Source organism: Macaca nemestrina, chromosome 3 (assembly GCF_043159975.1).
Source record: "Macaca nemestrina isolate mMacNem1 chromosome 3, mMacNem.hap1, whole genome shotgun sequence".
Lineage (NCBI taxonomy): Eukaryota > Metazoa > Chordata > Mammalia > Primates > Cercopithecidae > Macaca > Macaca nemestrina.
In genome coordinates this window covers 38754584-38771890 of record NC_092127.1, presented here as the reverse complement: position 1 = coordinate 38771890, position 17307 = coordinate 38754584, and the positions used below count along the sequence as shown (strand labels likewise).

Sequence of the window (17307 nt, the reverse complement as noted above, 5' to 3'; positions counted from 1 at the left end):
GGTAAAAGTGACCAACAGATCACATTTTATCTTTTTTTCTTATACTCTTTTGTTAAAATTGTGGTCAAAAGTATATAATATGCAACTTACCATCGTAAGTATTTTTAAGTGTGTAATTGAGGAACATTAACTGTATTCATATTGCTAAACAGCAAATCTCTAGAACTTCTGTATCTTGCAAAACTGAAACTCTGTAGCCATTTAACAACTTCCCATTTCCTGCTCCCCACCAGTCCCTATCACAATTCTACTTTCTGTTTCTATGAGTTGGACTCTTAGATACCTCATATAAGTGGAATCATACAGTATTTGCCTTTTTGTGACCAAAGCATTTCATTTAGCACAATGTCTTCATAGTTCCTCCATGTTTTAGCTGATGACAGGATTTCCTTGTTTTTTAAGGTTGACTAATGGTCCTGTGTTTATGTGTGTTGTCTGTCACATTTTCTTTATCCATTCATCTGCTACTGGACATCTGGGTTACTTCTATTTCTGAGTTATTGAAAATATTACTATGAACATGGGTGGGCAAATATCTCCTTGTGACCCTATTTCTTGTGTGAAAATATGTCTCCATGATCCTCTTTTCAATTATTTTGTATATATCCCATAAGTGAGATTACTGGATCACATGGAAGTTCTATTTTTAATTTTTTGAGGAACCTCATATTGTTGTCCACAGCAGCTGCACCATTTTTCATTCCCCTCAACAGTGCACAAAAGTGCCAATTTCTCCACATTCTCAACAACACTTGTTATTTTCTGTTTTCTTTTTTAAAGAGTCATCCTAAATGGTGAGGCGATAGTTCGTTGTAATTTAAATTAGCATTTTTCTAATGTCTAGTGATATTGAGCATCTTTTCGTATGTTCATTGGCTATTTTCATATCTTCTTTAAAGAAATGTCTACTCAACTCTTTTATGGGTTTTTAATTGTTTTTTTGTTGTTGTTGTTGAGTTACAGGATTCATATATTCTGGATATTAATCCCTTATCAGATATATGATTGCTAAATATTTTCTCTCACTCTGTAGGTTACCTTTCCACTCTGCTGGATATTTCCTTTGATGCTCAGAACTTTACAACTTTGACATCATCTTATTTGTCTGTTTTTGCTTTGGTTGCCTGTGCTTTTGGTATCACAATCAATCAAGAAATCACTGCCAAATTCAATGTTGTAAAGCTTTTCCCTTATGTATTCTTTCAGGAGTTTTATAGTTTTACATGTTACTTTTAGGTCTTTAATCCATTTTCAGCTCATTTTTATATACAACATATAATATGAATTAAGTATAAAACTTTTTTTTCTTATTTTTCGCATCTGGATATCCACTTTTCCCAACATCATGTGTCGAACACACTGTCCTTTCCCCAATATGTGGCCTTGCCTCACTTGTCAAAGATCATCTGACCTTATATGCAAAAGTTAATTTCTGGACACTATATTGTGTTCCTTCGGCGTATGTGTCTAAGCAAATCTAACACTGTTTTCATTATGTATTATAGCCTTGTAATAAATTTTGAAATCCGGAAGTGTAAAGCCTGCAACTTTGTTCCCCTTTTTAAAGACTGTTTTGGCTACTGAGAATCCCTTGAGATTCCATATTAATTTTAGAATTGTGTTTCTATTTATGCAAAAAAATGCCATTGGTATTTTGATAAGAACTGCACTGAATCTGTAGATTGCTTTAGGTAGTATGGATTTTTAACATATTAAATCTTCCACAAGATGAACAAGGGATGTCTTTACATTTCTTTGGGTCTCTTTAATTTTGTCAGCAACATTTTGTACTTTTCAGTGTATAACTCTTTTGCCTCCTTGGTGGAGTCAGGGTACAGCTCTTTTGCCACTTTGGTTGAGTTTATTTCTAAGTATGTTATCCTTTTTGATGCTATTTTAAAAGAAATTGTGTAATTTTCAAACTGTTCATTATTACTTCATTATTGCTACATAGAAACACAATTGATTTGTGTGTATGATTTTGTGCCTTACAATTCTGCTGAATTCATTTCCTAGTCCTAACAGTTTTTGGTGAAATCTTTAGGGATTTTTAGATACAAGGTCATGCCATATACAAACAGATCATTTTACTTGTTCCCTTCCAATTTAGTTGCCTTTTATTTCTTTTTCTTGCCTAATTGCTCTAACTGGATTTTCAAATACTATGTTGAATAGAAATGGAAAGAATAAGCATCCTTGCTTTGTTCCTGATTTTAGAGGAAAAACTGTCTATTTTTCACTGTTCAGTTAGTCATGGGCTCTTCATATATAATACTTTATTATGTTGAGGTAGTTTCCTTCTATTCATAGATTGTTGAGTGTTTTTTGTTTTTTGTTTTTTAAATCAAGAAAGAGTGTTGAATTTTGTCAAATGCTTTTTCTGTATCAGTTGATATATGACCATATAAATTTTGTAATTCACTGTTAATGTGGTACATTGCATTGACTGATTTTCATGTTGAACCATCTTTGCATTCCAGAAACAAATCTTAATTTGACAATGTGTATCATTCTTTTAATGTGCTGTTAAATTCAATTTCTTAGTGTTTTATTGAGGATTTTTCCATCAATATTCATCAGGGATATTGGTCTATAGTTTTCTTTCTTTTACTATCTTGATCTGGCTTTGGTATCAGGGTAACACTGGCCTCATAAAATCAGTTTGAAAATGTTCCCTCCTCTTAAAATTTTTGTAAATTTGAGGAGAACTGGTGTTAATTCTTCTTGAAATAACTGATAGCATTCTCCAGTGAAGCCATCTAGTCCTCAGCTTTCTTTGTTGAAAAGTTTTTTATTATTGGTTCAATCTCCTTACTAGCTATAGGTCTTTTCAGATTTTTAAAATTTATTCTTGATTCAGTCTCAGTAGGATGTATGTTTCTAGAAAATTATCCATTTCTTCAAAATTATCCAATTTGTTGGCATACTTTTCATAGCATTCTCTTATAATTCTTTCTATTTCTGCGGCATGTTATAATGCCTCCTCCTTAATTTCTGATTATACTTATTTATGTACTCTTCTTTTTTTCTTAGTCTTCATAAGAATTTGTCAATTTTGTTGATGTTTAATTAAAAAAAAAAAAAAAAAGACCTGTTAGTTTCACTGATTTTTTTCTCACTACTTTTCTATTTTCTATTCCAAGGGTCCCTAACCAGGTATATAACCTATTAGGAACAACAGCAAGAAGTGAGCGGGGGCAAGCAAGCCAAGCTTCATCTGTATTTACAGCCACTCCCTATCACTCACATTACTGCCTGAGCTCCACCTCCTGTCAGATCAGATTTTTATAGGAAGGTGAACCCTATTGTGAACTGTACATGCAAGGGATCTACATTGCGTGCTCCTTACGAGAAATTAATACCTGATAATCTGTCACTGTCTCCCATCACCCCTGGATGGGACCGTCTAGTTGCAGGAAAACAAGCTCAGGGCTCCCACCGATTCTACATTATGGTGAGTCGTATAATTATTTCATTATATATTACAATGTAATAATAACAGAAATAAAGTGCACAATAAACGTAATGCATTTGAATCATCCCAAAACCATTCCTGCTGTGCCCCCACCACCCATGGTATGTGGGAAAACTGTCTTCCATGAAACTGGTCTCTGGGACCAAAAAGGGGTTGGGGACTGCTGTTCTAGTTCATTCATTTCTGCTCGGATTTTTACCACTTCCTTCTATCTGCTAACACTGACTTTATTTGTTCTTTTTCCAGTTCCATACTGTATAAATTAGGTTGCTGATCTGAGATCTTTCTTATCAGTCATTATCACCATAATCTTCTCTCTTAGACTGAGGTCACTGAATCCCGTAAGTTTTGGTAGGTTGTGCTTATATTTTGATTTGTCTCAAGATATTTTCAAATTTTCCTTGTGATTTATCTTTGACCCAATGGCTGTTTTAAGTGTGTTGTTTAATTTCTACATGTTGGTGGACTTTCCAGTTTTTCTTTGGCAACTGGTTTCCAGTTTCATTTTACTGTGGTCAAAAAAGATACTTGGTATAATTTCAATCTTAACTTTGTTGACACTCACTTTGTGGCATAACACATGTCTATCCTGGAGAATGTTCCATGTGTGCTTAAGAAGAATGCAGGCCAGGCGCAGTGGCTCACACCTGCAATCCCAGCACTTTGGGAAGCCAAGGCGGGAGGATCACCTGAGGTCAGGAGTTTGAGACCAGCCTGACCAAAATGGCAAAACCCCATCTCTATTGAAATTACAAAATTAGCCGGGTGTGGTGCCACATGCCTGTAATCCCAGCTACTTGGGAGACTGAGGCAGGAGAATTGCTTGAACCCAGGAGGTGGAGGTTGCAATGAGCCAAGATCGTGCCATTGCACTCCAGCCTGGGCAACAAGAGCGAAACTCTGTCCCAAAAAAAAAAGAAGAAGAAGAAGAAGAAGAATGCACATTCTGCTGTTGTTTCATCGAGTGTTATGTATATTACTGCTAAATACATTGGGCTGCACTGCTGTTCAAGTCTTCTGTTTACTTATTGATCTTCGGTCTGGTTGTTCTATTCATTATTGAAAGTTGAATACTGAAGTCTCCTACTATCATGGTGTTGCTAGCTACTTCTTTTAATTCTATCAAAGTTTGCTTCACATATTTGAGAGCACTCATATTAGGTACATATATCTATATTTGTCCTATCTTTCTGGCGAACTGACCCTATCATCATAAAACGTCCTTGTCTCTTTTGACAGTTTTTGACTTAAAGTCTATTTTGTCTAATTTAAGTAGGCTACTCCTACTCTTTTCTGGTTACCGTTGGCACACATCTCTATTGTTGTGGGTACATTTTAGGTGTATATATTTGTGGGGCCCATAAGATGTTTTAATACAGTCATGCAACGTGCAATAAGCACATCATGGAGAATGGATATCCATCCCTTCAAGCATTTATCTATTTAGTTGAAAATCATCCAGTTACACTATTTTAAAATGTACAGTTTTTATTGATTATAGTCACCCTACTGTGGTATCAAATAGTACATCTCATTTTTTTTTTTTTTTTTTTGTATCTATTAACCAAACTCTGCATGTATAACCCACCTTCAAATCAAGCTGAACTAACATTGGTTAAGCACAAAACAGTAAGTAAACTACCTTGTATCCCAGGCCCAACTGATAAATAGCAAATATCTGAGCTGCATTAAGAGCTTCACTGAAAAGGTAAACTGCAGTCATCTGGCCACAGAATACTCTATTAGCATCTGCTGTTTCTGATGAGCCCAGGAAACATTTGTCAAAGGTCTGTAAACGAAAAAAAAAAGGAATTAGAAAAAAAAAAAAAACTCCAAAAATAATAAAAACCTATATTATCACAAATGTGTTGTCCATTCTAAACTGTATCTAAATAGACTAAAATAATTTATACCATAAAACCATTAGAAAGAATGTTGAAAAATGTGTATGTAATGATATTAGGGGATATAGAAAAGTTTGAAACACATGTGTTCTCAAGCCAACCCACCTAGATCAAATCCCTGCATCCTATGCCACTGAGTATGGCAAGTTACTTAACCTCTTTGTACTTCATCAATCTGTAAAATGAAGATTATAATAATGCTTATCTTGCAAGGTTGCTGGGGCTTTTTGAAAATAAAGCTATTTATTACAATGCCTGGAATACAAAAAGCACTTAGTAAAAGTTAATGTAAGAAAAAACAGGTTACAAAACGATACTTACATACGAGCCCTTTTTTGTATTAAAAAGGAGCTAACATTTACTGAGCACTCATTCTGCATAAGGCACTCTGGTAATAGATTTATGGATATTATTTAATATCATTTAATCAGATGACAACTTTCTGAGGTATTAATTATTTTATGTCCATTTTCAGGAGGAAAAATACTAAGGCCTAATATTTAGGTAAGGTCATACAGTCAATAAACGACAGAGTTGAGATTCAAACCTAAGTCTGTCTGATTCAGGACCCTGATCTCTTAAGGTTAACATTACAAAATATGTATATATGTGTAGCAAAGGATATGAAAAGAGGAGTTAATGGTGTATGGGTAATATGCTTTATGTTCATTTTCCTGCTCTGTATTTTTCAAGTTTTTATTAAAAAAAAATAATTACAGGAAAAACATTGTAAAATTCATTCTAACCTATAGATTTATTTTTGAAACCTGTAAATGTTACAACATACTAGTTATCTATAGCAGTTAGAATTATATACAAGATTTATAAGCATGCATCATTTAACTAATTCCGAAAAATGATCAGAACCCTATAGTGGAGGTCTCGTTCATTTTGATAAATGAACCAATGACCCACTCCCCAGATATAGCCACTGTTAGCTATAAATCCTCATTTCTACCTATACAGAATAATTTTATAACAAGGACTAATATTTTAGTGACACATTAAGTTCTATTAACAAATTAACATGCTAGCCAAATTATGTTTATAAAAATCTACCATTGTAATATTTTGAATTTTATATTCAAGTTGTAAAACTTTTTCTTCTTTAAAAAATTCATGCTTTTAAAATCATTTTTTTCATTGCAACATTTTGAAACTACTTACATCACTAGTGTTGACAAACCATGTTATCTCTCCATAGGAAGCCAGTTCACCATTCACATAACATCGAAGTTCACTATTCTTCCATCGGTTATAGATGTGCACTATGGTAACCATATACCACTGAAGAAGCAAAAAACAGTTAAAAATACAAAGAGAACAATTATCCCAATAACGCAACCATATTGATGAGTAAAAGTTAAATGATAAGTTGTAATTCAACCTAAAAATAAAATAAGACTACCTTTGTTAAATTCAATATTTACCTTCTGGAACAATTATCTATTCATGGGCCTTTCAACTGATAAGAACTTAATCACTAGATTATTTTTCCAGCTTTTTATTATGGAAGTTTTCAAACATACCCCAAAAATCTGAAAATCAAGTACAAACACCCCCTTTTCGCACCACCTAGATTCCACAATTGTCAAATTTTTGCCATATTTGCTTAATCTATCTGACTACCTATCTACCTATACATTTTGTTGATGAACCATTTATTAACCACTAAGTTTTAAGGTACAAAAGCAAACACATATTAAATTTGCAAAAGTAAAATAAATGCCATAGATATTTCCTATTTGTGTCTCCCTTGATCTCCATAAATAACTAAATTTGCAATCTTTTTCATATCCAAATCAGAGAGGTCAATTATCCAGTGATTTACGCTTCATCTTTTGAAACAGTAAAAATGGAGTTGTGCTTTAGCATGTTATTATATGAATAACATTAAAACTAAGCATTTTGATGACTAGCATAGCTTGTTAACATAACTATGACTCAATAAGATCATGTACCTTTTGTGGCTTGAAATCAAATTTCACACAATGTTGAAAGCCTTTTCCTTTTGACTTTATTGATGTTATAATCAAACAGCCTCCAACAAAATGAGCAGAATAGCCAAGACCTTTGCTGGTTCTGAAACTATAAAGATTAGGTTTTCATTTACCTCTAAATATTCTTCTCAGTTTCAAAGTAAGGTTTTAACACTAATCAGTTACATAAATACATACCAATACAAATACGGTTTATCCTTATCTACATTGATGTTATTTACAGGATCCATTCTAAGCCATGTATGAAATGTAAAACCATTCTGGTACGGCCATTTGGCTATAGGAGGTAATGCAATAGCCTAAAGGAAAGAAACTTTGAGTTATTAACTCACGTGAAACCCCGTATTATTAAAATCATGAAAATAAGACTTTGCAATGCTACATATATTTGTACTACATCACATTACTTTATGTCACAATCAAAATATCTGAAAGAAGACTCTTTATCCGGAAGAAGACTTGTAGTAACTTTTTAATTTTCCCTAATACATAGTAATGTTAATTAAATGAAAAAAATTCAGTGTAACCTGGACACATGAATCTTGTATTCTTCATTTCTTAAAATGAACATATCCACAGAGATTCAAATTAAGAGAGATAGGAAGTGATAACAAATTGGAAATTTGATGAAACTTTAAGGTATTAGAATAGACAAAGATGGACAGGAATGGAAAGAGAAAACAGAAAAACTTGGTATATGCTGCTTTTATAAAACTACAAATATAAAACTGAAGAAGATTAGTTCATAATATTTTAATTCAGAGGTCAATATACAAATGGCTTTACCACTCGGTTTAGATTTTTATTTAAAAGATCACACTACATAATAAAAGGATCTTGTATAGCCAAAACAATCTTTAAAAAGAACAGGCCAGACACAGTGGCTCACGCCTGTAATCCCAGCACTTTGGGAGGCCAAGGTGGGTGGATAACCTGAGGTTAGGTGTTCAAGACTGGCCTGACTAACATGGTGAAACCCTGTCTCTACTAAAACAACACAAAAATTAGCCAGTCATGGTAGTGGGTGCCTGTAATCCCAGCTACTCAGGAGGCTGAGGCAGGAGAATTGCTTGAACCCACGAGGCGGAGGTTGCAGTGAGCCGAGATCGTGCCATTGCACTCCAGCCTGGGTGACAAGAACAAAACTCCATCTCAAAAAAAAAAGAAGAAGAACAAAGTTAGAGGACTCATACTACCAATTTCAAAACCTACCATTAATATAAAGTAACAGGGATGAAGACTGTGGTATTAGCATCAGGCCCTGGTGTCCTTTGGTTAGGCAAATCCTTATTATGCCACCAAAAGGACAAGTGACAAAAGAAAAAATATATACATTGGACTTTATTAAAATTAAAACCTGTGCTTTAAGGAACACCATCAAAAAAGTGAAAAGACAAGCCACAAGAATGGAGTAAACATTTGCAAACTGAATAAATGATAAAGGACTTGTAACCAAAATATATAAAGTACTCCTACAACTCAATAATAAAAGGACAAGTAAAATTTTAAAATGGGCAAAAGATCTCAATATAAATGTTTCCAAAGAAGATATACAAATAGCCAATAAAAACATAAAAAGATGCTCAATATCATTAGTCATAAAGGAAATGCAAATCAAAACTACAATGAGATACCACTTTATACCAACTAGGATAGCTATTAATACAATCACAGAGACAGATATTGGCCGGATGCGGTGGCTCACGCCTATAATCCCAACACTTTGGGAGGCTGAGGCAGATGGCTCACTTGAGGTCAGGAGTTCAAGACCAGCATGGCCAATATGGTGAAATCCCGTCTCTATGAAAAAATACAAAAATCAGCTAGGCATGGTGGTATGCACTTGTAATCCCAGCTACTCAGGAAGCTGAGACACAAGAATCGCTTGAACCGGGGAGGCGGAGGTTGCAGTGAGCCAAGAGCACACCAGTGCATTGCAGTCTGGGTGACAGAGCAAGACTCCATCTCAAAAACAAAAAAAATAGACATTAACCATGTTGGCAAGGATGTAGAGAAATTTGACCCTTATGCATTGCTAGTGGAATCATAAAATGTTACAGCTACTTTGAAAAATAGTCTGCAAGTTCATCAAAATGTTAAACAAAGACCATACGACCCAGTCTAGAGATGGGGACATTAAAACATATGTCCACACATAAAATTGTACACTAATGTCCATAGCAGTATTATTCATAGTAGCCCAAAAAGTGAAAATCCCAGATATCCATTAGTTGACAAATGATTAAATAAAGTATGGTATATCCATACAATATAATATTAGCCATAAAAAGGAAAGAAGTACTGATACATGCTATGCCATGGATGGACCCTGAAAACATTATGATAAATGAAAAAAGGCAGTCACAAAATACCACATGTTGTATGATTCCACTAATATGAATGGTCCAGAATAGGGCTGGGGAATATGGGGAGTGGCTGCTAATCAGTATGGGGTTTCTTTTGGGTGTGATGAGAATGTCCCAAAATTGACTGTGGTGATGGTTGACAACTCTGTGAACACATTTACCTACTGTACTATATACTTTAAAGGAGTTAATTGTGTAGTATGTGAATTATATCTCAATAAAGCTGTTTTTTAAAAAATTCAAACTATACAAGCTTCTGTTTTATTGTAACTTACATATGCATTTATGTATACATATAATATATACATACATTCTTTTATATGTATTAGATATGACCTAAAATATGAAAGACATCACAGAGACAAACTTCAGTAATAACACTGAGCCTTCAAGAGGCTGATTTAAAATGAACGTTGCATTAAGAAAAAAGGAAAAGAATAACTACAACTCACAGACTGACAAAAAAAAATTTTAGGAGAAAAACATATATTCAGTGTGTACACATGTTGTCTCTCACCAAAAATAATAGCAAAGATGTATAAGTTTTGCAAAAATACTTCATTCATGAATACTTTAAATTCCCAGTAAAAGCTATGTTTAAGGAAAGGAAGTCACTGAACATATTTAAAACATCTATTCTCTTCAAGTTTCAAAAGCTGTTCAGCTCACCTGCCCTACTTTCAAGATAAATGCATGCACTGCAATCTCAGAGAACTGTAAATAATAAAATTATAACATGAGGCACGAAAAAAGTTAATCTCTTAAGAACACTTTTTTTAATGTTAGAGGCAATGATAGGCTATGATAAGAAAGTAAAATTATTCTGAAAAGCTACAAATCTAAAAGCCTTATAAGGAAAAACTGTAAAGGAAAAAACTGGGCAATAAAACTTTTCAAAGAAAGTTGTATATTGTGTATATAAAACTCAAATATCACAAATGTCATATTAAAACATATTCTTATCTTTCTGCAGATATTGCCAGGCTACACAGGGCCTAATATAAGATTTTATGAGAACAAACATAAAACAATGATTGAAAGATAAGCTCAGGAAAAGAACAGACTGAAATATCTTTTTTAAAAGTTTGTTTTGGGCCGGGCGTGGTGACTCACGCCTGTAATCCCAGCACTTCGGGAGGCTGAGGTGGATGGATCACCTGAGGTCAGGAGTTCCAGACAAGCCTGGCCAACATGGCAAAACCCCATCACTACTAAAAATACAAAAATTAGTCAGGCTTGGTGGTGGGTGCTTGTAATCCCAGCTACTCAGGAGGCTGAGGCAGGAGAATCACTAGAACCCGGGAGGCAGAGGTTGCAGTGAGCCGAGCTCGCGCCACTGCACTCCAGCCTGGGCAACAAGAGCAAAACTCTGTCTCAAAAAGAAAAAAAAAAATAGTTTGTTTTGCTTGTAAAAGACTGACCAACGTAATAATGAGGAGATTTTAAAAACTTCCATAAATAACATATATATTATAGAATGTGCTTCAATAACATTATGAAACATTACAGATATCACTATTATACATAATTGTCTTATGTATAAACTGATTAACAGCTTACAGGAACGCTGAGATCAACATAATTTGGAAACTCACAAGTCAAGGAAAACTTGCATAGTAAATTTCAAAGCCTCTATGTCTTCACTATCATTCTATACACCAGGTACAAAAAAAACACAGGTAGAGTAATGAAAGGTGAGAGAAAAATGTTCACAAAGACAGACATGAAGGTGTTACACACAAACAGCTCCTTAAGACAACACGGCTATGTTTAAAAGAATGAGGTTCTTATTCCATTGCTGACTCAAGCTGTGACTGAACATTTTCTCAACTAATTTAAGCCTCTGTTTCCTCAACCTCCAAAGCAATTACAAAAAAGTAACATGCAGTCATAAGGATTAAAGTATGTTGAACAGAAGTTTCTACCTAGCACAGAACCTGTCAGGGGTGTTCACAGGGCTGTACTTTCAGGGAGCAAAGGAAAGAAGAACTGGGAGTGATTTCCTCATTAATATTTACTTACTGCAGCACTCTTTCCCGGAAAGTTAAAAAAGGCATCAGGACCATACTTCTGAGGCATATGTTTTAACACAGACAGCAACTTCCCAGCATGTGCAGGCTATGAAGATAATTAACAATTCATTAACCACAGTATTCACCATAAGACCAAAAAAAAAAAAAACACATTTTTAATATAGTCTTGCTTTAATGTATATAGGAATAATGCTATAAGCTTAAAAGCATAGAAAACAACTTTTAAGTTATTTTCAATTATCTTAAAGAAATAATGTACTCTACACCAGTTTTTGTAATGCTCTAGGGCCTATTAGGTATTCAATAAATACAAGCCAATATTATTAGACACCTGAAACTCTTCTCCAAGCTGCAGCAAAAATGATCTTTTTCTTTCTTTTTTTGAGACGGAGTCTCGTTCTGCCGCCCAGGCTGGAGTCCAAGTGCAGTGGCGCGATCTCGGCTCACTGCAAACTCTGCCTCCCGGGTTCAAGTGATTCACCTGCAGGGTAGCTGGGATTACAGGTGTGTGCCACCACACCAGCTAATTTTTTTGTTTGTTTGTTTTGATTTTGAGATGGAGTCTCGCTCTGTCACTCAGGATAGACTGCAATGGTGCAATCTCAGCTCACCACAACCTCTTCCTCCCAGGTTCAAGCAATTCTCCTGCCTCGGCCTTCCAAGCACCTGTGTGGTACAGGTGCACGCCACCACACACAGCTAACTTGTATTTTTAGCAGAGATGGGGTTTCTCCATGTTGGTCAGGCTGGTCTTGAACCGACCTCAGGTGATCCATCCACCTGGGCCTCCCAAAGTACTGGAATTACGGGCATAAGCCACCGTGCCTGGCCTATATTTTTTGTATTTTTAGTAGAGGCAGGGTTTCACCACATTGGCCAGGCTGGTCTCGAAATCCTGACTTCAAGTGATCCGCCTGCCTCAGCCTCCCAAAGTGCTGGGATTACAGGCATGAGCCACCACACCCAGCAAAAAATGATCTTTTAAAAATACAAACTACATCAACCCACCACCCACCCTTCTTTAAAATTAAGACACTTAATAATTTAACAAATACTTAAATAATGCTTACTATACTCCACTGTTAAAGGTACTTCAAAAAGATACTTGTACAAGCATGTTTATAGCAGCATAACTGACAATTGCAAAATCGTGGAACCAACCCAAATGCCCATCAATCAATGAGTGGATAAAGAAACTGTGATAAGATGGCCGAATAGGAGCAGCTCCAGCCTCCAGGCCCAGCGTGAGCGACACAGAAGATGGGTGATTTCTGCATTTTCAACTGAGGTACCAGGTTCATCTCACTGGGTCATGTCAGAGAGTTGGCGCTGGTCCGTGGGTGCAGCCCGACCAGCAAGAGCTGAAGCAGGGCGAGGCATCGCCTCACCTGGGAAGCGCAAGGGGGAAGGGAATTCCTTTTCCTAGCCAAAGGAAATTGAGACACACAACACCTGGAAAATCGGGTAACTCCCACCCTAATACTGCACTTTACCAAGAGTCCTAGCAAACGGCACACCAGGAGACCATATCCCACACCTGGCCCAGAGGGTCCCACGCCCACGGAGCCTCCCTCACTGCTAGCACAGCAGTCTGAGATCTAACTGCAAGGCAGCAGCAAGGCTGGGGGAGGGGTGCCCACCATTGCTGAGGCTTAAGTAGGTAAACAAAGCCACCTGGAAGCTCAAATTGGGTGGAGCCCACCACAGCTCAAGGAGGCCGGCCTGCCTCTGTAGACTCCTCCTCTGGGGACAGGTCATAGCTAAACAAAAAGCAGCAGAAACCTCGACAGAGGTAAATGCCCCCGTCTGAAAGCTCTGAAGAGAGCAGTGGATCTCCCAGTACAGAGGTTGAGATCTGAGAACAGACAGACTGCCTGCTTAAGTGGGTCCCTGACCCGAGTAGCCCAACTGGGAGACATCCCTCACTAGGTGCAGACTGACACCTCACACCTCACACGGTGGGGTACACCCCTGAGACAAAGCTTCTACAGCAAGAATCAGACAGCAACACTCACTGTTCAGCAATATTCTATCTTCTGCAGCCTCCACTGCTGATACCCAGGCAAACAAGGTCTGGAGAGGACCTCAAGCAAACTCTAACAGACCTACAGCTGAGGGTCCTGAGTGTTAGAAGGAAAACTAAGAAACAGAAAGAACACCCACACCAAAACCCCAGCAGTACGTCACCATCATCAAAGACCAAAGGCAGATAAAACCACAAAGATGGGGAAAAAACAGTGCAGAAAAGCTGGAAATTCAAAAAATCAGAGCACATCTCCCCCTCCAAAGGAATGCAGCTCATCGCCAGCAACAAAACAAAGCTGGACGGAGAAAGACTCTGATGAGTCGAGAGATAAAGGCTTCAGTCATTCAAACTTCTCAGAGCTAAAGGAGGAACTACGTAACCAGCACAAAGAAACTAAAAACCTTCAAAAAAGATTTGACAAATGGCTAACTAGAATAACCAATATAGAGCAGTCCTTAAAAGAAATGATAGAGATGAAAACCATAACACGAGAACTACGTGACAAATGCACAAGCTTCAGTAACTGACTCGATCATCTGGAAGAAAGAGTATCAGCGATTGAAGATCAAATGAATGAAATGAAGCGAGAAGAGAAGTATAGAGAAAAAAGAGTAAAAAGAAATGAACAAAGCCTCCAAGAAATATAGGATTATGTGAAAAGACCAAATCTACGTCTGATTGGAGTGCCTGAAAGTGACGGGGAAAATGGAACCAAGCTGGAAAACACTCTGCAGGATATCATCCAGGAGAACTTCCCCAACCTAGTAAGGCAGGCCAACATCCAAATTCAGGAAATAGAGAGAACACCACAAAGATACTCCTCGAGAAGAGCAACTCCAAGACACATAATTGTCAGATTCACCAAAGTTGAAATGAAGGAAAAAATCTTAAGGGCAGCCAGAGAGAAAGGTCGGGTTACCCACAAAGGGAAGCCCATCAGACTAACAGCAGATCTCTCAGCAGAAACTCTACAAGCCAGAAGAGAGTGGGGGCCAACACTCAACATTCTGAAAGAAAAGAATTTTCAACCCAGAATTTCATATCCAGCCAAACTAAGTTTCATAAGCAAAGGAGAAATAAAATCCTTTACAGACAAGCAAATGTGAGAGATTTTGTCAACACCAGGCCTGCCCTACAAGAGATCCTGAAAGAAGCACTAAACATGGAAAGGAACAACCAGTACCAGCCATTGCAAAAACATGTCAAAATGTAAAGTCCATCGATGCTAGGAAGAAACTGCGCATCAACTAGCGAGCAAAATAACCAGCTAATATCATAATGACAGGATCAAGTCCACACATAACAATATTAACCTTAAATGTAAATGGACTAAATGGTCCAATTAAAAGACACAGACTGGCAAATTGGATAGAGTAAAGACCCATCAGTTTGCTGTATTCAGGGGACCCATCTCACATGCAGAGACACACATAGGCTCAAAATAAAGGGATGTAGGAAGATCTACCAAGCAAATGGAGAACAAAAAAAAGCAGGGGTTGCAATACTAGTCTCTGATAAAACAGACTTTAAACTATCAATGATCAAAAGAGACAAAGAAGGCCATTACATAATGGTAAAGGGATCAATCCATCAGGAAGAGCTAACTATCCTAAATATATATGCACCCAATACAGGAGCACCCAGATTCATAAAGCAAGTCCTTAGAGACTTACAAAGAGACTTAGACTCCCATACAATAATAATGGGAGACTTCAACACCCCACTGTCAACATTAGACAGATCAACAAGACAGAAAGTTAACAAGGATATCCAGGAATTGAACTCAACTCTGCACCAAGCAGACCTAATAGACATCTACAGAAATCTCCACCTCAAATCAACAGAATATACATTATTCTCAGCACCACATCACACTTATTCCAAAATTGACCACATAGTTGGAAGTAAAGCACTCCTCAGCAAATGTACAAGAACAGAAATTATAACAAACTGTCTGTCAGACCACAGTGCAAACAAACTAGAACTCAGGACTAAGAAACTCAATCAAAACCGCTCAACTACGTCGAAACTGAACAACCTGCTCCTGAATGACTACTGGGTACATAACGAAATGAAGGCAGAAATAAAGATGTTCTTTGAAACCAATGAGAACAAAGATACAACATACCAGAATCTCTGGGACACATTTAAAGCAGTGTGTAGAGGGAAATTTATAGCACTAAATGCCCACAAGAGAAAGCTGGAAAGATCTAAAATTGACACCCTAACATCACAATTAAAAGAGCTAGAGAAGCAAGAGCAAACACATTCAAAAGCTAGCAGAAGGCAAGAAATAACTAAGATCAGAGCAGAACTGAAGGAGATAGAGACACAAAAAACCCTCCAAAAAAAATCAATGAATCCATGAGCTACTTTTTTGAAAAGATCACCAAAATTGATAGACCGCTAGCAAGACTAATAAAGAAGAAAAGACAGAAGAATAAAATACATGCAATAAAAAATGATAAAGGGGATATCACCACCGACCCCACAGAAATACAAACTACCATCAGAGAATACTATAAACACCTCTACGCAAATAAACTAGAAAACCTAGAAGAAATGGATAATTTCCTGGACACTTACACTCTCCCAAGACTAAACCAGGAAGAAGTTGAATCCCTGAATAGACCAATAGCAGGCTCTGAAATTGAGGCAATAATTAATAGCCTACCGACCAAAAAAAGTCCAGGACCAGACGGATTCACAGCCGAATTCTACCAGAGGTACAAAGAGGAGCTGGTACCATTCCTTCTGAAACTATTCCAATCAATAGAAAAAGAGGGAATCTTCCCTAACTCATTTTATGAGGCCAACATCATCCTGATACCAAAGCTTGGCAGAGACACAACAAAAAAAGAGAATTAGACCAATATCCCTGATGAACATCGATGCAAATTTCCTCAATAAAATACTGGCAAAGTGAATCCAGCAGCACATCAAAAAGCTTATCCACCATGATCAAGTGGGCTTCATCCCTGGGATGCAAGGCTGGTTCAACATATGCAAACCAATAAACGTAATCCAGCATATAAACAGAACCAAAGACAAAAACCACATGATTATCTCAATAGATGCAGAAAAGGCCTTTGACAAAATTCAACAGCCCTTCATGCTAAAAACTCTCAATAAATTCGGTACTGATGGAACGTATCTCAAAATAGTAAGAGCTATTTATGAAAAACCCACAGCCAATATCATACTGAATGGGCAAAAACTGGAAGCATTCCCTTTGAAAACTGGCACAAGACAGGGATGCCATCTCTCACCATTCCTATTCAACATAGTGTTGGAAGTTCTGGCTAGGGCAATCAGGCAAGAGAAAGAAATAAAGGGTATTCAGTTAGGAAAAGAAGAAGTCAAATTGTCCCTGTTTGCAGATGACATGATTGTATATTTAGAAAACCCCATTGTCTCAGTCCCAAATCTCCTTAAGCCGATAAGCAACTTCAGCAAAGTCTCAGGATACAAAATCAATGTGCAAAAATCACACGCATTCTTAT

At 36.8% G+C, this 17307-nt stretch overlaps 1 protein-coding gene across 5 annotated transcripts in view; it reads right to left on the bottom strand.

Moving 5' to 3' along the window:
• The window catches only part of LOC105463467 (LPS responsive beige-like anchor protein), a 770029-nt gene that overhangs the window by 664904 nt on the left and 87818 nt on the right, over positions 1-17307 (bottom strand). For all 5 annotated transcript variants that reach the window (XM_011710554.3, XM_071092575.1, XM_011710553.3 and 2 more), the window contains 5 exons: positions 11768-11863; positions 7557-7678; positions 7341-7467; positions 6547-6666; positions 5118-5264 (listed from right to left, as the gene is read on the bottom strand). In XM_011710554.3, coding sequence (XP_011708856.2) covers positions 5118-5264; positions 6547-6666; positions 7341-7467; positions 7557-7678; positions 11768-11863 — 612 coding nt within the window. The remainder of the gene's footprint in view (positions 1-5117; positions 5265-6546; positions 6667-7340; positions 7468-7556; positions 7679-11767; positions 11864-17307) is intronic.